General features: G+C 42.6%; 1 protein-coding gene across 3 annotated transcripts; it reads left to right on the top strand.

Moving 5' to 3' along the window:
- The first annotated feature begins 462 nt into the window (after window positions 1–462).
- On the top strand, window positions 463–19,902 carry LOC127300226 (ABC transporter G family member 41). Of its 3 annotated transcripts, XM_051330313.2 has the most exons (23): window positions 476–1,231; window positions 1,311–1,396; window positions 1,501–1,585; window positions 1,676–1,835; window positions 1,978–2,054; window positions 2,225–2,278; window positions 2,359–2,449; window positions 2,892–3,193; window positions 9,287–9,565; window positions 10,340–10,653; window positions 10,960–11,120; window positions 11,251–11,354; window positions 11,435–11,588; window positions 11,748–11,885; window positions 11,978–12,051; window positions 12,158–12,490; window positions 12,638–12,928; window positions 13,739–13,822; window positions 18,058–18,191; window positions 18,480–18,713; window positions 18,801–18,972; window positions 19,050–19,304; window positions 19,402–19,902. In XM_051330313.2, exons 1-23 carry the CDS (start codon window positions 668–670, stop codon window positions 19,669–19,671), a joined length of 4,416 nt encoding a protein of 1,471 aa, XP_051186273.1. In that variant the 5' UTR covers window positions 476–667; the 3' UTR covers window positions 19,672–19,902. The 3 variants fall into 3 exon arrangements, with proteins under 3 accessions (XP_051186274.1, XP_051186271.1, XP_051186273.1); XM_051330311.2 differs by having other exon boundaries at window positions 475–1,231; window positions 1,501–1,835; XM_051330314.2 differs by lacking the exons at window positions 19,050–19,304; window positions 19,402–19,902 and having other exon boundaries at window positions 463–1,231; window positions 1,501–1,835; window positions 18,480–18,717; window positions 18,801–18,938.
- The last annotated feature ends 2,515 nt before the right edge of the window (window positions 19,903–22,417 follow it).

Here is a 22,417-nt window from a genome sequence, read left to right as displayed (position 1 = left end):
CAGGCGGCGCGCGGGGAAACCAGTTCGGCGGCGGGTGGGATTTCGTATTAGGCCACGCGTGCGTGGTTGGGTGTGCGGGAGGTTGATCTTGTCTTTTTCTTCCGCTCACTGCTGTTTGATCGTGTCGATCAGACGGACCAGAAACGAGTGCTCAGACTGCTACCTAGCATCTAAGCACTTTTTAGCACTTGGGTAATAGTAAAATGGAGTCTAGCCCTCCTATACAGTCAATTGTCCAATTATGAATAACTGGGGATGCCTATTCGCGGGTGGCCGGCCGGCCACGGACCCACGGTGCATGTGACAGGGCTGAGAAATGAAACCCAGTGCACGAGACGACACGCGAAACGCGACAAGTCAATGTCCTCGTTGCCTACATTAATTAATTTTATTTGGGGGCAAAGTGAGTGCTTGGCCCTGGCTTTAGTGTCGACCAGACAGATATAACTATTGTCAGTCATGTGCTAGCTAGCTAGTTAGCGCTACATTTGGCTCGTGAACGAATCATATTCGTATGTTACAAGCTAACTACGAGTCAACGGCGCCATAAATTATAAGCTAGTTGAGGAATTAAAATCGATTCATCAACTAGTATTAGTGTGGGTATACGTCAATGGGAGGAGGCGAGGAAATGAAGCTACAATAGACTCATCCCGTGATCAGGTGAATGATGAGCAGCAAGGCGGTGGAGATGGGCGAGGCAGAGCAAGAAGAGATAGTAGATCATCAGTCGGAGAAGAAGGAGGCGGCGTCAGCCGCGAGCAGGCTGCAACTGTCGTCGTCGTCGCTGAGGGAGGCCCTCTCCTCCACTTCATCCCTGTCCAGGCTCTCCCTCTCCCTCTCCCTGAGAGAGCAGCACCACGACGAGGAAGTCGAGCTCAAATGGGCGGCCATCGAGCGGCTGCCAACCATGGACAGGCTCCACACCTCGCTCCCTCTCCACGCCTCCAAGGCCAATGCGGCCGACGGCGGCGCTCGTCGGCTGGAGCCGGTGGACGTCCGGAGCCTCGGCGCGGCGGAGCGGCGGGAGCTGGTGCACGCCCTCATCGCCGACATCCACAAGGACAACCTCCGCCTGCTCCGGCACCAGCGCCGCCGGATGGACAGCGTGGGCGTGCGCCAGCCCACCGTGGAGGTGCGGTGGCGGAACGTGCGCGTCGAGGCCGAGTGCCAGGTCGTCGACGGCAAGCCGCTCCCCACGCTCCTCAACTCCGCCGTCTCCACCCTCTCCGTAATTCCTTGATCCAGCCCACTCTTCTCCTCTTTACTGCCACTTGCCACCTGTTCGCTCAAATGCTACTTATCTGCAGCTGCTCACCACCATGCTCGGCTTCAAACGTAACCAAGAAAGGATCCAAATCCTCAAAGATGTCACCGGCATCCTCAAACCTTCCAGGTAACCCACCACGTGCATCCTCAAAGATGTCTCCTGCTGGTTTATCATCGTCAGCATCTGCCATCGTCAGTATGCAAGTAGTATCAACCTGTATGTACATGCAGGATGACCCTACTCCTTGGACCCCCAGGCTGCGGCAAAACCTCCCTCTTGCTAGCACTTGCAGGAAAGCTCAATAGAAATCTCATGGTATCCCCGCCCCCATCTTCTGCACACCAAAACAGAGAAAATACCTTGGTTTTCAGTACTACTTCATTTGCTCACATTTATATTGCACAGGTAACAGGAGAAATTGAATACAATGGTGTCAAGCTGCAAGATTTTGTTCCCGAGAAGACGGCAGCGTACATTGGTCAGTATGATCTTCATGTCCCTGAGATGACTGTCCGGGAGACGCTCGACTTCTCTGCAAGATTCCAGGGCGTCGGCAGCAGAGCAGGTAACTAACTTCATTTATTTTCCTGGGAGACCAAAGCCATAAGGACCTTGGTTTCAGGAATACACTTTTCTTCTTTTTTAAAAGCAAGTTTCAGGGAAACATCTCCACTAAACCAAGTGCTCCAAATTTATGTACAAAATAGAAATCATGAAGGAAGTTATTAGGAGGGAGAAGGAGGCCGGGATCTCCCCTGACCCTGACATAGATACGTACATGAAGGTAAATACTAACCTTTTTTATATGATATTCTAATATTTCTGAATCTGCACAGATTGAAACTGAACTGGAAAAACCATCCAGTTTGCCGACAGAACGAAACAATGCAACATGTGTACAGTCCAATTCATTTCAGCTGCAACAGTCACACTTAGTATACACTTTTTTTATAGGCAATATCTGTGGAAGGTTTGGGAAGAAGCATGCAGACAGACTACATTATGAAGGTAATCACTTTTGAAAGAAGAATTCTCTGGATCTAGCACAATTTTTTTTTCTGTGTGTAAATCCCTTTCTTGCGTCACAGATCATGGGACTTGACATATGCGCTGATGTACTGGTGGGAGATGCCATGAGAAGAGGTATTTCAGGTGGTGAGAAGAAAAGGCTAACCACAGGTGAATTTATAATATGTGTATAATTTTAAGGATTTGCTTTATATTATCTCAATTGTAATCTTGCAACGAATACTTTTGTAAATGACTGTTCAGCTCATCAATTAGAATTACTTAACTGAATATTGGAAGTTTTCATTATTCCGTCGATGTTTCCAGTACATACTTATTACATGAACTAAATGAAAACCTTGTCATGACCAAGCTGACAACACTACAGCAGAGGAAGGTAAAAACCACAAATTTTCATTGTGATGAAAGCACCCAGCCTACCTTAATGGATAAATCAACTTAGTATGATTTTCTCCACCTTTTTTTAGAATATAACTAATAAAATGTATATCCAGTGTATGTAATTCCAAGCTCGATTTTGGCATATAATATAAATAAATAAATTCGATGCTGGATGCTTACTTCTCCAGTTGTAAAAAATGTCTTAAAATAGGAGAGATGATAGTAGGACCCTCAAAAGCTCTCTTCATGGATGAAATATCAACTGGGCTGGACAGTTCTACCACCTTCCAAATTGTTACTTGCCTCCAACAGCTAGCTCATATATCAGAGTCTACCATACTGGTCTCACTTCTTCAACCAGCACCGGAGACTTACGACCTTTTTGATGATATTATCTTGATGGCTGAAGGACAAATCGTATATCATGGCTCTAAGAATTACATTATGAGTTTCTTTGAATCATGTGGATTTAAGTGCCCTGAAAGAAAAGGATGCGCTGACTTTCTTCAAGAGGTATTTTAATAAAATACTGAGTTTTACAGTCTGATTCCTGAATTGCTTATGTCAAAATAAACACCAATAGCATGTAGGAGTTCAAGCAAGGCATGGTGCTGTTATCATGTCGTCTAAAAGCCATGGTACTTATTACACAAGATTAAGGATATAACAATGTTGAAGTGTACAAGTGGATTGCACTAGTTCTTTCCATCAGTTGGGGCTTTTGGTTGCATTGGCTAGTGCCTGGAGGATATGGTATAGCCTGGCTTTTGCAATTTATCCATGTATAGGCCTCTTGAGCCATACCACTGAGACTTTTCTATTCACTGGCTTGACAAACAAATCTAATACGCATGGCACCAGTACTTCACCTAAACATTCATACATGCCCCACCAGAAGTTCAAACTTGAGCCTCCATAGTTCTTGTGAAATCGAGTCGGATCTTTCTGTCGGGCAGTCAGGCAGTCAGGCAGAATGCTAATCTTGTATGTTGAAATCATTTGGTGAATATGTAGGAACTCAACTGGATATGTTATGTGTAGTTTTGGGAGAAAATAGTTTCTGGTTGGGCAGACCCCTTCAGGTCCTCCACACCCTCATATATATAGCTGAACTAGGTACATGTTAACTAGTACAGTGGAATACTCTAGAATCTGGTAGGACACTAGCCTAGACTATAACATTCACTGGAATGTTCCAGGCACTCCTAGGACAGCACTAATATACTATTACTCCCTGGAATATTCTGGGCTCTCCTAGGACAGTCTCCAACACTCCCCCTCAAGATGGATGATAGATATCTATCATTCCCATCTTGTTACAAGCTGAACTACACTCTTTATTTCCTAATCCTTTAGTTAAACAGTCTGCAATTTGTTTGCTAGAGGTTACATGACTTATCTTTATTATACCGTCATCCAACCTCTCCTTTATGAAGAAGCGATCAATCTCCACATGCTTGGTTCTATCATGTTGAACAGGATTGTTTGCGATGTTGATTGCCGACTTGTTGTCACACCACAAATTTAAAGGGCCTTTCCTCAACAGTTTCAGTTCTGAAAGAAGATTCCTCACCCATAACATCTCACTCAAACCTTGCGACATAGCTCTGTATTCAGCTTCAGCTGTTGACTTTGAAACCACTGGCTGCTTCTTACTTCGCCATGACACTAAATTTCCCCCGACAAACACACAATAACCAGATGTTGATCTCCTATCATCCAAGCAACTTGCCCAGTCAGCATCACAATACCCATCCACATTTAGATGACCATTCCTTTTGAACCATAGTCCCTTTCCTGGACTACCTTTCAAGTACCGGAGGATTTGGTTGACCGCATCTAAGTGTCCGCTTCTAGGATCATGCATGTATCTGCTCACTACACTCACAACATATGAAATATCAGGTCTCGTGTGACATAGATAGATGAGCCTTCCAACAAGCTTCTGGTACTTCTCTTTGTTCACCGGTTCCCCAGATTCGGCGCATAATTTGTGGTTTTGATCAATAGGTGTTGATGCAACCTGACACCCAAGCATGCCTGTGTCACTAAGCAAGTCCAATACATACTTTCGCTGGGAGAGAACAATCCCTTTGGGGGATCTAGCAATTTCTATGCCAAGAAAGTACTTGAGTTGGCCAAGATCCTTTACCTCAAATTCCTTGCGTAGGCTGTCTTTCAATCGTGATATCTCCACCTCATCATCTCCGGTGATTATGATATCATCAACATATACGGCAAGGATTGTAATCTTGCTATTTCAGTGCCGATAGAGTACCGTATGATCCCCATTACACTGCTTATATCTCATAGCACATATAACTCGTCTAAATCTATCAAACCATGCCCGTGGAGATTGCTTAAGGCCGTATAGAGATTTTCTCAACCTGCATACCTTTCCAGATGTTCTAGGAGTGGAGAAACCAGGTGGGATATCCATGTATACTTCCTCCTTTAAATCTCCATGCAAGAATGCATTCTTGACATCCAACTGATGCAAAGGCCACCCGAAGTTAGTTGCACATGAGATTAGGATCCTCACCGTGTTCATCTTTGCCACCGGCGCAAAAGTCTCATCATAGTCAATCCCATATGTCTGACTATATCCTCTTGCAACTAGTCTTGCCTTGTACCTTTCAATTTTCCCTTCTGGATTTTGTTTCATGGTGTAGATCCATTTACACCCAACAGCTCTCTTTCCTGCTGGAAGATGTACAAGTTCCCAAGTTTTATTCCTTTCGAGAGCATTTAACTCCTCTATCATGGCCTCACGCCACTTGGGGTCTTGCTTTGCTACTTTCCAGTCTCTTGGGATCACCACAGATTGCAATGATGCGATGAAGGCCCTGTAGTTCGTAGATAGAGATGCATATGATACATAATTAGCAATTTCATGCTCCTCCTGGTACCAATTTGGAGGTTTTCTAGCTGCAGCTCGGGTTCCTTTTCTTAAGGCAATGGGCAAGTCCATTGAATCCCTCGTAATAGATGGACCTGCGTCATCAGACAATTCATCAGTTTCAACACCTGTTGGAGCATGTTGCTCCCCCTGCACCTGTGTGTCACTTGTCGTGGGAGCCTGTTGTTGCACATGTTGCTCCCCCTGCACCTGTGTGTCACTTGTCGTGGGAGCCTGTTGTTGCTGCTGTTCATGCTGCGATTTTCTCCGTGTATACACTTTCAAGTTCTCTTCCTCGTTTAGCTTTCTCCATCTCTCCTCACCCATATGATATGGGACTGAATCAACCATAACTCTCAAAGGTTCATCTTCATTTGTCCTCAACACCTCACTCTCCCCCTCTCGACTAGCCTCACCTGTGTTAGGAGAGTCAAAGTCAATGTCAAATAATGAGCTGAGATCGGTCTTCTCTCCATAGAACGGCTCAGACTCCCTAAATGTCACATCCATGCTCACAAATGTCCTTCGCTCGATAGGACTCCAACACTTGTAGCCCTTTTGTCCAGATGGGTATCCTATAAATATACACTTAACCGCTCGTGGGTCCAACTTCCCCACCAAGGGTCTATGATCTCTAACAAAGCACGTGCACCCAAATACTTTAGGAGCAACTAAAAACTTGTTCTCACCTAGCAACATTTCACATGGTGACTTCATCCCAATCACCCTTGATGGCATGCGGTTGATGAGATATGTGGCTGTCATCACCGCCTCACTCCATAAGAATTTTGGCACATTCATTGTGTACATCAGCGACCGAGCAACCTCCAAAATATGACGGTTTTTCCTTTCTGCTACTCCATTTTGAGGGGGCGTATCTGGACAGGAGGTTTGGTGCAATATACCTTCTGCTGACAAGAATGCACCAAACTCTTTATTCACATACTCAGTCCCATTGTCTGTCCTAATTACCTGCACCTGTGTATGGAACTGATTTTTCACATAAGCATAAAAGTCCTGGAAACATCTAAATACCTCATTTTTATGCTTCATAAGATACACCCATGTCATGCGAGAATAACAGTCAATGAATGTCACGAACTACTTCATTCCACTGATAGAGTTAACAGGGCATGTCCAGACATCTGAATGAATAAGCACAAAAGGCGAGATACTCCGGAGTCCCCTACTCACATAGGATGTTCTAGTGTGTTTCCCAAACTCACAAGCATCACACACTAATTTGTTTTTATCCACCCCACACATCACATCAGGCACAACCTTATACATTTTATCAAAAGACAAATGTCCCATTCTACAATGTTGAAGCATCACCATGGCTTCCTTCTCTCCCGCAGTTGCTGCTAGTACAGTACATACTGCATCGTTTGTCACCTCCCGGTCCATATACCACAGTCCCTTATGCCTGGTTCCGGTCCCAAGCCTCTCTCCAGTCAGCCTTTCCTGAATTAAACACATCTTGCGGTCAAGCATTACACGACAATCTATATCATCAACCAAGGCACTCAATGAAATAAGGCTTACGGGGAAGGCAGGAACGTGAAGGACAGAAGATAACTTAATTGCGGGAGTGCACTGAACTGTTCCAACTCCTATGATGGGCTGAGAGGTTCCATCGGCAGTTTGAATAGTTTCTTTATGTGAGGGTGGATATTGGGTGTAAGAATCGAACTCTTTGAATGTGCCCGTAACATGCTTTGATGCACCAGAATCTAATATCCAATTTGAACAAGACTTATGCAAAGATGTAGATGCATGGGCATAATTACCTTCATCGGTGTAGGCAAGGTGAGCGAACTTGTCGAAGCTGAAGTCCCCATAACCGCCATCATTAGTCACATTTGCTTCCTTCTTTAGCTCTTCATGAGATGTGCCCGAGGATTCTTCTTCGGAGAATGCCACATTTGCTCTAGGGCCACTTGAGTATCCTCGGCCTCGGCCTCTGCCTCTGCTTAATCCGTCTCTATTATATCCTCTTCCTCTACCCCGAATTCCCCTGCGTGGGGCTGTGCAATTTCGGCTCAAATGACCATTCTCACCACAGTTGAAGCAGTCCCTAGTCTCCAAGCTTTGGGTTACAACGAATGCTGGACGAGATGGAGTTGTTGTGTTGCTCTTTGTCAACTTCAATCTGACCTCTTCCTGTGCGATCGCTGCTATGGCATCCTCTAGAGTGGGAAGTGAAGGCTGATGGTACAATACAGCACGTCTTCCCTCGAACTCAGAGTTTAGGCCTTTCAGAAATTTCATCACTCGCCTGCGTTCAATCCACTTTCTAGTAGCAGCAATGCAATCTGCATGATGGAGCTCCAGAGGATCATAGTGATCTAAATCAGCCCACAAATGCTGCAGCTCAGCGACATACTCCATCACAGACTTGTCCTCTTGTCTCAGTTCACTCAGTCTCTCCTCTGTTTCAGCCATCAACATTACATTCCCTTCACCTGAATACAATTTCTTTAAGGTCTTCCATACTTCAGCTGCACTAGAGAGGATCTCGACAGATGCTGCAATTGTTGGGGATAAGGAATTTAACAGCCACGCAACAATCAGCGAATTAGTAGTACTCCACACCTTCCATTTTGGAGATGTCTTGTCCCCTGGCTCGGCTGCTTCACCCTCAACATAGCTCTCCAAGTCTTTAGTCCTTAAGATGAGCAAAGCCCTTCTTGACCAGCTCAAATAGTTTTTTACGCCTTCCAACTTGATCTCATTGGATGGCAGTTCAATCTTCTGGGTCTGCTCTGAAACTGTACTATGTGATGATAATACACCACCTGCCTTGGCTGTGAGAAGCTCGGCCAGTTTCTCAAGTGTCTTCTCCAATCCTTGATTTTCCCCCATGATCTGAACAATCACAACGCCTCAGAGAAATGCAAATCAGGTGCACACCTATTCCCTGCAACCACCTGCAGCTACCACTCAGGTTCCTCTTCCAGATAATGCCCCTCTGCTTCCTCTCCTAGCCACAGCCGCACACACACTAGCTCCAATCAGCTCTTCTCTCCTCTTCCACTCCGCTCCAGGACAGTGCTCGGCTGCTGTTCCTCCTAACGATTCTCTTTACCGGGGGCTCCACCAACTGATACTTCACCCTGGACTTCTCCTTCCTCCTCCTGCTTCCAGCCAGCACACGCCCCAGCTCCAGCTCATACACTTGTGCCGCTGAGCGCCGATTCACCACCAGCAGCCACCCAGCGTTGCCTCCAGCTCTGATACCATGTAGTTTTTGGGAGAAAATAGTTTCTGGTTGGGCAGACCCCTTCAGGTCCTCCACACCCTCATATATATAGCTGAACTAGGTACATGTTAACTAGTACAGTGGAATACTCTAGAATCTGGTAGGACACTAGCCTAGACTACAACATTCACTGGAATGTTCCAGGCACTCCTAGGACAGCACTAATATACTATTAATCCCTGGAATATTCTGGGCTCTCCTAGGACAGTCTCCAACATTATGTTTATAGAGCAGTACAATTCGCAGTTTTCTTCTAGAGATATGTTTTGAGTTTCAACATTTGTGCAAAGAAGGAGTTACACCTATAACTTTGATGTATATTCAATAAAATAGTTCATATGATGTAAATCTCTATAGATTATGATAACCTTAATTTGTCTTGCTTATTAGCACTCTTGCTTACCATCATAAAGTGCTCTAGTCTTCAAACCCTGTGTATATATAGGTACTATCAAAAAAAGATCAACATCAATACTGGAGCTCCGAAGAGAAATATAAGTTTTTTACAGTTGAGCAATTCTGTGATAAGTTCAAAGCATCCCAAAGCGGTCTGAATCTTGCCGAGGAGCTTTCAATGCCGTGTGATGAATCAAAAGGACACAAGAATGCCCTGTCTTTCAGTATCTACTCATTATCCAAGTGGGATCTCCTCAAGGCATGTTTTGCACGGGAGCTCCTTCTTATGAAAAGGAATTCCTTCCTCTATATATCAAAAACTATTCAGGTAACCAGTAGAAGCTGTCGTTTGGTGACAATGCGGTTGATGCATGCATATATTTTGTCTAGTTTACAGTTCTATACCTCATGTCACAAGCTATGTTCATGAGCGTAAGCTGAGTTCTAGTCCGTATGTACTATGTTCAAATTACAGGCATTATACTCGGTATTCGTCGAAGATAGAAATAAAACAAAAAATAGAAGCAGTGTGTCTGTATTAGGTTGTGTTGTTATGGAGGTTGAATAAAGATTTAACACCAAAAAATTGAGATCCTTAAAGTTGCGTCATCATATGCTATATTTACATCTACATTTGAGCCACTTTCAACTTTAAAGTGAACTGCCACACTAATGTCATTCAGTTAAGGGAAATATTGATGTAGTATATATAAACTTTAGGTGTGTTAAATGTGAAATATTGTAGGCATTAGGGACTGGATGTGCTTAACACACTGTACATGGACTTGTAGCCATTTTGCAGTACTATTGTCTGCATAGTAATAACAGAACTCTAGGATCATATCGAAGTGTACTGGGAACTTGTCCAGCATGGCAGCAACTCAGTATCTTAATCTACATTCAGTTCGTTCGTAATTTGAGGATTTCCATGATTTTGTGCTTATACCATTACCTCTACTAAAGCACCACAGCTGTAGCGTTTTTGGTTCAAGTTATTACAGTTTTCATTATAGAAAATGATTCAATTTACAGCTATGTGATGTTGCATTTTTTTCAACGTGGCCACTGTAAATTAGTAGTATACTAAATCTTTTCACTGCAGCTTGGACTACTTGGTGTTATTACTGGAACAGTATTTCTGCGCACGCGTATGGGTGTTGACCGAGTTCATGCTAACTATTATATGGGTTCGCTCTTCTATGCGCTCGTGCTGCTGATGGTGAATGGTTTCCCTGAGCTGGCCATGGCACTTAACAGACTCCCAGTCTTCTACAAACAAAGAGATTACTACTTCTATCCTGCATGGGCTTATGCAATACCATCTTTTATTCTGAAGATTCCAGTTTCTTTAGTTGAGTCAGTGGTTTGGACATCAATATCCTACTACTTGATTGGTTATACTCCGGAAGCATCCAGGTAACAACAATTATATTTAACAAATTAACTAGCTAGCGGGAGGAAGCACCAGCTCAACTACAGCAACATTTCTGTTATCATTGAAAGTTATTTAGAGTATAATCACCAGAGTGAAAAATATATATCCCTGCAAAATAACAGTACTAAAACAAGACACTTCCTATACTCAGTTTTGTGGTGATCTGGTATTCAAACAAAAATTTCCCTTGTCTAACACTATATTTACTTCTCTTTTAGACAAAATCCACAAAACCTAGATTTTCAGATGCAATACTTTGTGTTAACATGCACAATTCTTGTGTTCAGATTTTTCTGTCAGCTTCTAGTCCTCTTCCTTATCCACACTGCATCATTATCAATGTTTCGATGTGTTGCCTCGTACGGTCAAACAATGGTGGCTGGTTCAGTCGGTGGTACACTGGCATTTCTAGTCTTGCTTTCGTTTGGAGGTTTCTTAATTCCTCGCCGTAAGACATTTCCTTATTCTCATAAACTTCATATTGCTAGCAAAAGATGAGTCCCAATTTCATGCAAATGTATGTTGTACTCAACTATGAAACAAGCATCACTAACGTTTTCAGTGCCTTACAATTACAGCCTTTCTTCCTAATTGGCTCAAATGGGGATTTTGGCTCTCTCCATTGTCATATGCTGAGATAGGCTTAACTGGAAATGAGTTTTTGGCATCAAGATGGTTGGAGGTACATTGTGAAATACCAAGTCTGAATTAATTGTATAGCTGTTGCACACTCAAATGATACTAAAATTTCTATTTTGGTAGAGCACGGTATCTGGTGTAACACTTGGAAGGAGGATACTAATGGATCGAGGGCTAGACTTTTCCAGCTACTTCTACTGGATCTCAGTTGGAGCAATGATTGGGTTTATTTTATTGTTCAATGTGGGCTTTGCTATTGGCTTGACTATTAAAAACCGTAAGTGCGCGTGGCTGAAATTTCATTAAGTTAAACAGCTTAACTACTTGTAATATCAATCGAGCATATGCTGGAGAAAAAATAACATCAGAGAAATAGTTCGGTTCAGAAGAACGTGCTAGACCTGCCATCTATTCTAACCTCGTATGAGCCTCTCAGCTCCAGGAACTTCTCGAGCTATAATCTCTCGCAATAAGCCTAACACATTGGATGGAAGAGGCCAAGATATCTCCAAGGATACGAAAAATGGGATGCCTAAGTTACAAGCAGAAACTGCGTTGACACCTAATAGGACTGGTTAGTCGAATTCTACACAATGCAGAACACAACTCGTACTGTCAATGGAATATAATTAAGATTTGACTAATCAGTAATATATCTTCGTGCAGGGAGGATGGTATTGCCTTTCACACCTCTTATAATTTCGTTCCAGGATGTCAGTTACTATGTAGACACCCCCGCGGTAATTCTTATGTAGCTTGAGAATCTATGCACACGTCACATGATAGTTTAGCACCATACCAAGGGATCATCAGTAATACTAACAAGTAATTATTGCCTCCTTGCAGGAAATGAGGGAGCATGGTTACATGGAAAGGAAACTACAACTGCTCCACAATATCACAGGAGCATTCCAGCCAGGGGTTCTCTCGGCACTCATGGGGGTTACTGGAGCTGGAAAAACAACACTCCTTGATGTTCTTGCTGGAAGGAAAACAGGCGGTGTTATTGAAGGGGATATAAGAATAGGAGGTTATCCCAAAATCCAAGAAACTTTTGCTAGGATATCAGGCTACTGTGAACAGACAGATGTTCATTCCCCCCAAATCACAGTTGGAGAGTCAGTAGCATATTCAGCCTGGTTGCGCCTTCCACCAGAAATTGATTCAAAAACAAGAAATGTGAGCATATTTTGCTGTAACGAATATAAATGCAAATCTGTATGAAAAGAACAAAAACATAGCATACAGGGTTTGTATACTTGTATCGTAGGTGCTTAAAACAGTTGAGATGAAAGTATTAGCTCACTGTATTTATTTTCCTTGCAGGAATTTGTCAATGAAGTTCTTGAAACAATTGAGCTGGACGAAATTAGGGATTCTTTGGTTGGAGTACCAGGTGTAAATGGTCTATCAACAGAGCAACGGAAACGCCTCACTATTGCAGTTGAGCTCGTGTCTAACCCTTCAATTATATTCATGGATGAGCCAACATCAGGATTGGATGCGAGGGCAGCTGCTATTGTTATGCGTGCAGTGAAGAACGTTGCAGACACAGGTCGAACAGTTGTGTGCACCATTCACCAACCAAGTATCGAGATATTTGAGGCATTTGATGAGGTAACTACTTTACATATATAGACTTCTCCAAAATTCTTTCTCTAGGTACCAAGATTTAAGTTTATTATGATAATTTAAGATATCAAAAGTTAGTTTCGATCAGATCATACATGAAGTAACCAAGTGCTACAACTGCAGCCTGAATTTGCTATGAAGCATTTGCTAGCCTGGTAATCAATGTTAGGACCAAAAATAATTGGGATTAGCCAGATCCTAATATTAATTATCAGATGGAATAAATTGCATGCTACCAAAAATAGAACTAGCAATACCTTATCTACCGGAACTAATAGTTATCGACCTTATTAACTGGCTGCTTAAATGATCCAAAACTAAGTCCAGTTCAGAGTTTGCTAACAGTGAAATCGCTGACTTATGTCAAGGAGTGACACGAGATCTCTGTTGTATTGTTGACGCAATATTTAAAAAAGGTGATATGTTCATTCATGGGGTAGATATTCCGAGATAAAATGGAGAAAAGCGAAAAAATATCTACTACGCTTATCTTGGTAGGGTTTAAACGATAGCAGTGATGATTAATTAAACTTATATAAGAGCACCTACATACACTGTTTATTTAGAGGTATCAAAGTTCTATAACAAATGAAAGCTCTACCTTTAACTATGCATGTGCATATTCTATAATGTATAACTGTTCACTTGTGTGGGAAATTCAGCTAGTTTCATCCAGTCAACAGAAAATCAGCTAGTTCCATGTAATTTACTGTGCACTATTTACCATAAACCCCCTAACCAAAACAATTTCATATAAAAGTGAAGTTCACTGATTAGCTTACAATATATATGTAGTTAATGCTGATGAAAAGGGGCGGAGAGTTGATCTATGCTGGGCCACTTGGACACCTTTCGTGTGAGGTCATAAGGTATTTCCAGGTAATTGGTAATACTAACTCTACATTACACCAAAGGTCTAAGTAAATGCACATATGATTTCTGTTGTCCATTCATATGTCTTTTTTTTTTACCACTTGAACTTAGGGGAAGCCCCTAAGGTGTAGATTTTATATAGATGATGATAAGAGAATTTGCGTTGTTCACCAGCATCAATACAAATTTATATGCAATATAAGTCAGTTTAAACATAGCATTTGCGTTGGACAGTATATGGGTTGCATCCTATCTAGAAGTTTGTCTACATATTCTGGCCCATGTGACCCATTAGCCCAAGTGACCTTGATGGTACATAAGTTGAAATAAGAAACCCTAAGAAATTTCCCGGCTGTTTTTTTCGATAATGGGCGCTTTTATTACTTAAATAAGCAACTACACCTGGCCTCTACATAACCAGGATGCACACAGCCGTTTATAAGTCTCAAGGTATCCAAAAAAGGGAAAAAGGCGGAATACATATCGAAACGAGAAATTGTAAAACGCCTATGAAACAGGTGGAGCTCCAATCCATAGGTTATGCGGCCACCCATGTAGGGAAAAATTATCCCTCGCCGTAGTCTCCAATCATGTACAGTAAAGAGGCCGTGATTCTCCACCCGCTGGGTGATCACAAACGGAGAATACCGGTACATCTGTAGATAACCTGCAAGATAGAGCAATTTTTGTCGTTAAAGATTTTATCATTTCTACATAGCCATAGCGCCGAGATAACTGCAAGCGCACACATCCTAATAAGTCTTCTAAACTTTAAATCCATACCATGAAGCCAATTGCCAAAAATATTGGCAACACTAGTCGGAGGATAAAGGCTGGAGGCTACTTGGATGATCAGATCTAGCAACCGACACCGGAAGAACAAGTGTTTAATAGTCTCATCTTGATGATAGAAAACACACCGAGTACTTCCATGCTAGTTCCGCTTAACAAGGTAGTCTTTAGTGAGTATAACCCCATGACGAAGATACCATCCAATTTTTTTGTTTTTTAACAGTATTTTCATCTTCCAATTTTTTTGTTTTTTAACAGTATATCTAATTGAAGGATTTCTTTGTAAAGGGAATCCACTGAGAAAGCGCCATTGGCATGTAGATTCCACCGAAATTCATCAGGTGCATTCGATAGTTGGATATCCTCCAAACGAACTAGTAAGGAGTTTCATGCAACTAACCTTGGACCCATCAAATCCCATCTGAACGTCACATCCATAGGTGGGGTAGTCATTATTGTAGCAATGGTATCACTTTTGCGACGAACAATACTATACAAAGAAGGATATTGTTCACATAGGGGGACGTTTCCTAACCAAATATCCTCCCAAAACCATATATGCATTCCATCATTAATGGAAAAAGTGCCATGGGAAAGAAGAATTTCTTCGATGCCATTAGCCCAGCTTAGAAATGTGAGTCCCCTGGTTTCCAGACCACTTGGAATAACGCTTTCGAGCCGATATACTTTCGTCTCAGAATAGTTTGGCAAACCCCGTCCTCAATAAGAAGCTTAAACAACCATTTACCTAGAAGCTGAGTTCTTGACCTCAAGATCATGAACTCCAAGCCCACCTTGCTATACACCATTTAACCATTCGATATTTCTTTTTCTCATTGTCCCCTTGCCAAAAGAATCTGGATCGATAATAATCGAGTTTGTGCAAGACTCCTTTTGGCAAAATAAAGAAAGATATCATATACAGTACCATATTTGTCAGTACCAAATTAATGAGTACCAATCTTCCTCCAAGAGACAACAATTTACCCTTCCAACTACTAAGACATTTTTGAATTCATTCCTGAACTATTTTCCATTCAGCATTTGTAAGTCTCCGATAATGAATCGGAATCCACAAATAACGAATAGGAAATTGGCCTTGTCCACAACCAAACAACTCCGCGTAGAGAGTTGCATCATCTTGGGCATCACCGAAACAGAACAATTAACTTTTATGAAATTAATCTTTAGACCCGAAAGTTGCTCGAAGGCCGGCAAAATCAATTTTTGCGAGCTTTTTCAAGATCATGGTCCATAAAAATAATCGTATCATCAGCGTGTTGAAGAATTGATAAACCACCATCAACAAGATGTGGGATCATTCCTTCAATCTGAGCATCAGACTTAGCATGTTTGATCGAAATAGCTAGCATGTCCGCCACAATGTTAAATAACATTGGCGATAGTGGATTGCCTTGGCGCAAGCCTTTCCGTGTCTAGAAGTAGTGTCCAGTGTCATCATTTACCCTGATGGCCACGCTTCCTCCACACAAAAAATCATTAATCAAAGCGTGCCACTCAGGAGAAAAACCTTTCATCCTAAAAGTCTGTTGCAAAAAAGACCATCTGACCTTATCATAGGCCTTTTCAAAGTCTAAGTTTAAAATAACCCCATGTAACTTCTTAGTATGCATTTCATGTTTCGCTTCATGCAAGACCTCCACTCCATCAAGGATATTTCTTCCTGGCATGAAAGCGGTTTGCGATGGCTGAACTACGTGATCTGCCACCGTATTTAGTCTAATAGTGACCACTTTCGTGAAAATCTTGAAACTTACATTTAATAAGCAGATAGGCCGAAACTTCTGAATCCTTTCTGCCTTATTAACTTTAGGTAACAACATTACTTCACCAAAATTTAGACGAAATAATTCTAGCTGTCCAGCATGAAGAAAATTGAACATCTCTAGAACGTCTAACTTGATAATCTCCCAAAAAGTTTGATAAAACTCACTAGGGAAACCATCCCGACCCGGCGCTTTATTACGTTCCATTTGGAAAATAGCTTTCTGAACCTCTTCCTCCAAGTAAGAGCCCTTCATTCTGTAGAAGAGAATGTATACATTTTTTCCTATGTCTGCCGTTGGCAATACCATGGAAATATCGCATATTCGAATCTCCTTCCAAGATAAACTGAGCTTTTGATCGTTGATACCATTTAAGCTCCTTCTCGCGAAGAAGATCAGCTATCTTCGCATTCGATTGTCTTTTTAATTCAATCTCATGCGGAGACAGAGGTTGTAACTCCGCCAAAGCCTCTAAATCATCTATAATAGACAATAAACGAGTCTTTTCTTTTTTAAGAATACCGACAACATGGGCAGCCCATCCAGAGAGGTGTTTGCGCATAGCACGCATCTTTTTATTACACCTCAATATGGGCGAACTACCTGAAACCGGTCTATCCCAAACCCTCTAACCATATCCTGAAAACCCTCCCGATGTAGCCATCCAAGGCGGTGGTGGCAACGCCGGCGATAACTAGGGCGACAATGATGGTGCTCCTGTTGTGGCTTCCCTAAGGGGCAAGCGTGGGGTGGTGTAGCAGCAGATCCAAAGGCAGTGGTGCTTGTGGTGAAGTTTTGTTGCTGTGATTGGACATGGAGGAGGATCTGTCCATGGCCAAGGTGCTTGACAAGTTGGTGGATGTAGCATCTTCCACTACTTTTGGGGAAGGGAGGCAGCCAACCCCCACATTGTGAGGTGCAGTATAAGCTTGAGCTCATGCCAAATGAGATCAAGCTGGATGGGGTCGGAAGTTATCTAACTTGGAGGGGGATGTTGATTCATGCCCTCAAAGAGATGCCCTTGAAAAGTTCAGAATGTGCATATGGTAAGTGGGCTAGGGATCCATAAGATCATCGATCACTTTCTACTATAGTGCTTTCTTGGTAGTTCTCTCATTGTGCAGGTTCTCATTCTAGTGCAACGGCTGAGTTACTAGCTATGGCTATTTTATAGTAGAGGTCACCGGTTGAGTTAATAGCTATGGCTCTTTTATAGTAGAGGTGAATTAGCTGCAGTGGTTGCTTGAGGATGTTGGTATTTGTGTGAACTTCTCTTTTGTTAGACCGTGTAGGTGGTATCAGTATTGTGCTGTCACCCTATGAAGCACAGGCGCACCAAGCACATTGGAGTCGATGCTTCCTTCACGTGCTCATGTGTGCAGGATCGAGTACTTGTTGTACAATATGTGTCTTCCGAATTACATTAGCAAATCTCTTCAGGAAGGCCTAGACTAGAGCACAACTCGGTTTCTACCTCGCCAGACTCAGTCTTGTTGATCTACCATGAGTTTGAGGGCGTCTATTAGAGTTGTATATATTTTCCATGATCATCTCCATTGTATAATGATTTTTCTGCATATTTACCACACATGTACGTCTCTATATCAGACTATGACCTCATGGAAACATAAATGGGTGAAATAATTTTCTATGTTCTTCTAGGCAATACCTGGGGTACCCAGGATCAAGGACAACTACAACCCATCGACGTGGATGCTAGAAGTTACTTCTGCATCCATGGAAGTCCAACTGGGATTAGATTTTGCACAAATATACAGAGAATCATCAATGTGCAAGTAAGTTTCGAAGAACCAGCTCAGTTAGCGCCAGTGCCTTAACAATCTTAGTTTATGACTACATGATGAATTATGAAGAAAATTTGTGTGTCAAACAGCCTGTAATTCTTCCAGCCTTCCACAATTCTTCAAAAATAAACAGGCATGTGGGTCTCAAAAGTCAGTTTTGATCAGAATGGAATATAAGCATGGGTCACCATACCATACTTGACAGAGATCTCATTTAGTGTTTAAATCAAACTTATCTGAATATTCGTGCTAACCAGTATGTAAATGTGGTGATCAAAGGGACAAGGACATGCTGGTAAAGCGCTTGAGCATACCAGCACCAGATATGAGTGATCTCCATTTTCCAACACGGTATCCACAGAAGTTTCAGGAGCAATTCAAAGCTTGCCTCTGGAAGCAGAGTTTATCATATTGGAGAACCCCTTCCTACAACCTAGTGCGAATGGTGTTCATGACATTCATATGCATTTTCTTTGGTGCAGTATTCTGGCAGCAAGGCAATATCAACAACTTGTGAGTAAGCCTTCTCTCATTTCTGTATCTTAATTGATGCTATTGTGGTAGAATATGACTGAAGTTGCTTGTTTTGTTTGAGGATAGAAACGACCAACAAAGTCTGTTCACCATATTGGGGTGCATGTATGGATTCACTCTGTTCGCCGGCATTAACAATTGCCAAACAGTGATGCCATTTGTCTCCATTGAGCGCTCTGTCGTGTACAGGGAAAGGTTTGCAGGAATGTACTCTCCTTGGGCCTACTCCTTCGCGCAGGTCTAACCACATGAATGTTTCAAACATATTATACTACTGCTATGTGCAGGCATTGACTTGTCTTTTTTGCGAGATAGGTTGCCATGGAGATACCTTATGTGCTGGTACAAGTAGTGCTGTTCATGTTGATAGCATACCCGATGCTAGGTTTCACATGGACAGCAGCGAAGTTCTTTTGGTTCATGTACACCATGTTGTGCACGCTGCTCTACTTCCTCTATATTGGAATGATGATGGTGTCGCTCACCCCCAACATCCAAGTCGCGTCCATACTTGCATCCATGTTCTACACCCTACAAAACCTCATGTCTGGATTCATCGTGCCTGAGCCGGTAAGTCCTAGCCATCTTAACTCTAGTACTCCAAATATATTTTACCTTTAGGAATCAAAAGAATAGTGATTAAAGGTAATTTATAAACATATGGCAGCAAATACCAAGATGGTGGATATGGCTCTACTATATCTCCCCACTGTCATGGACACTCAATGTCTTCTTTACTACACAATTTGGGGATGAGAACGATAGCCTGGTCGTTGTATTTGGAGAGACCAAATCCATTGCAGTGTTCATGAAGGACTACTTTGGTTATCGGCGTGACCTTCTGCCACTGTCAGCCGTGGTTCTGGCGGCATTCCCCATCCTCTTTGCTGTCGTCTTTGGTTACAACATCTCAAAGCTCAATTTCCAAAGGCGATAGGCACACAAATATTTGAAGTAGTAAAAATAGAACCGCAGTATAGAATAGATATTGCATCTGTGTACTAAATTTTAGAGCATGTGCTTGCTTGCAACACAAAAAAGGTCAGTGTATTTTCGCGTAAACGTGATACATGGTACAACAGAATTACAATGGCGACTTGCTACTGACCAGTACTTGAGAAGTTGTGTGATATTGTTGTCAATAGAGGCTCTTAGGCTCTTGCTTTCAGGCTTGTCTCAACTTTTGTAATTGAAGTCTTATACAGATGAAAAAATGCAACCCTGACAGTTTTCAACAGCAGAATAGAACTGGTATCAGCTGTTCAACAAAGATTTTTATTTTATTCGAAAATGAGTTGAAAAAGGATGATGAACCTATCTCATACATTCTTCAAAGGATAGACTCTATGTGTGGTATCTTTAAAAATGTAAGTTCATTTAAAATTCTTCCCAAAAGGAGTGAACCAGCATGCTCTTAAAATTATTAAAGAAGATAAGAAAGAGGTAGAACATACAGCAGTAGAGAAAATTAAAATGCTTAGTGATATATACCTAATGTTCCTCTTAACAATATGCCTTCCCGTTATTGTTTCCAATAAGGAGTGTCCTTAGCATTGCTCACTAGTAGTCATGGAGCGTGCTATCAGTGTGATGATCCGTGTGAGAATTTTATGAGACGGACCACAAAACGTTTACACTGTCAAAAGAAGTTGGACGCGAGAAATCCAGCTTGGGCATGAGAGAGAAAGAAGTAGAGGAAGGGAGGGAGGGAGGGAGGGAGGGAGGGAGGGGGAGATGGGAGGGAGAGGGAGCTCGAGGAATCCGAAGTGGGAGGGAGCGCGAGGAAGAGCGAGACAGGGAGAGCGATAGGGAGAGGGAGAGAGATGGAGATCTAGTTTATATGTTTCTTCTTTTTATTGCTTTCAGCAACTTCATGAAATCATAATGTAGTTTGTATGCTATCAGAAAATTCATAAATTTTAGCAACTTCATATGCTTTGTATGTTTTCAACAACTTCATACATATTTTCAGCAACTACTAATTAAAGCTTGTATGTTTTCAGCAACTTCATAAAATTTATGGTGGTAGCTTTTTAGGTGAAAATATCTGTGAAAACATGCCCTTGTAGGATCTAGTTTAGGAGCTCATGAAAACAAATGTGAGGATAAAGATGGATCATAAGCCGGGTACACGTTTTAAGAATTAAAACGTTTGGGTTTTCCGAGCTTACAAATATTCTTGGTAACATAAACATTTTCATCTCTTATGCATGCATACGAATAACCAAGGGAATATATAAAAGACATGGATATGGACATCGAGCACACCATGACACATGCGCGTTCTGTGATCAGAAAGTTGAGTCCATCTCCCATCTGCATCTACTTGTCCAATGTTCTTTCTCCCAACAAATCGGGCACGATATTCTGTACAAGCTGAACCTGCTAAGCTGCATGCCTCGGGCTGATGAGAATTTTAACACCTGTCCGGTTTGCTTCAGCCGCCGTCGGTGCTAGCCCTATCCTGCAAAAAGGTGTCAAATCACTTATCTTGCTCACCATCTGGTGGCTATGGAAGACTAGGAATGAGGTGGTTTTCAAGGAAATTACCTCCAACATGCAGGATTTGGTCGTTTCCATTCTTGAGGAAGCAAAGCTACGGATGCTAGCGGGTGCTAAGGCACTTCGTCACCTACCCCTGCACTCCTGGCCCCTAGCTAGATGGCATGTTAAACTAGAGCATGCCATGCTAACAAAGGTTAGCCTTGTATAGTTTTTTCTTTCTTTTTTGGTTGTTCTTTGTTTGCTTTAGTTGTCCTTTCTTTTCTGTTCTTTTTGGTTGGTCTTGACTACGTTGTTGTTCTGTCCGCTTTCTTTGCAGTTTTTTCTAATATACAAAGACGCATGCTTTGGCGTGTATTTTTAGAAAAAAAATTTGTTGAAATTATTGATCCCTATAATTGTTTCATGTTTACTTTGATAAACCCCGTGGGATATTTGTCACGCCTAAGGTTTCGGAGGTAGTAGTTGTGGTGGGTGACGGGAACGAGGTAACTTGGGCTTTCGATTGACCGTGGTGGCGATGTCGGCAACTTGGGTTGCTCCTATACGTGGAGCCTAATCTCCTTCATACGTGAAGCCTAATCTATTTTATGTTTGCTAGCACAAATGCTTGTACGTTGCTACGGGTTAAACTTTAGGGTTTTCTATTTTCGTGCCCTCGGGTCCTTAGTTGTACTCAGTTTTCCCCAGCTCCTTAGTTTTTCCTCAGTTTTCCCCAATCCCTTGTCTAAAACCCGCAGAAGGAGCTCGGACGGAGGATTCCCGTTTAGTTGACGTTGGTTGGTGCTGGCAAGTGGGGCCGCTGTTGGTGCCCCGCAGTGGACACGTCTCCACTTATCCAGATCATCGTGGGACCCACAACTTGTCCAGGTTAGCGCGCCGAACCCACAGCTTACCCAGGTGACCTTTGCAAAATAGGAGCCCGAGCTGCCCCCGCGCCCGTGCCCGTGCCATTGCTTCCCCTTTCTTTTCCCGCGCCCCATTGTTCTTCTTCTCCGCCAGCGGAAGCCCTTCTCCGGCAGGCGGGTGATGTCTAGTTTCTCTTCGACCTCCCGTTCTTCATGGCCGCAGTATGGACCCATGCCTTTGACAAGATGCCCTGACTGCCCACGCCAGGAGCCTCTGAAGCGGTCGATCTATAAGATGGACGACAACGGCAACCGTGGACGTGAGTTCCTTGC

This window comes from Lolium perenne, chromosome 5 (genome assembly GCF_019359855.2).
Source record: "Lolium perenne isolate Kyuss_39 chromosome 5, Kyuss_2.0, whole genome shotgun sequence".
Lineage (NCBI taxonomy): Eukaryota > Viridiplantae > Streptophyta > Magnoliopsida > Poales > Poaceae > Lolium > Lolium perenne.
This window is presented reverse-complemented; position numbering and strand designations above follow the sequence as displayed.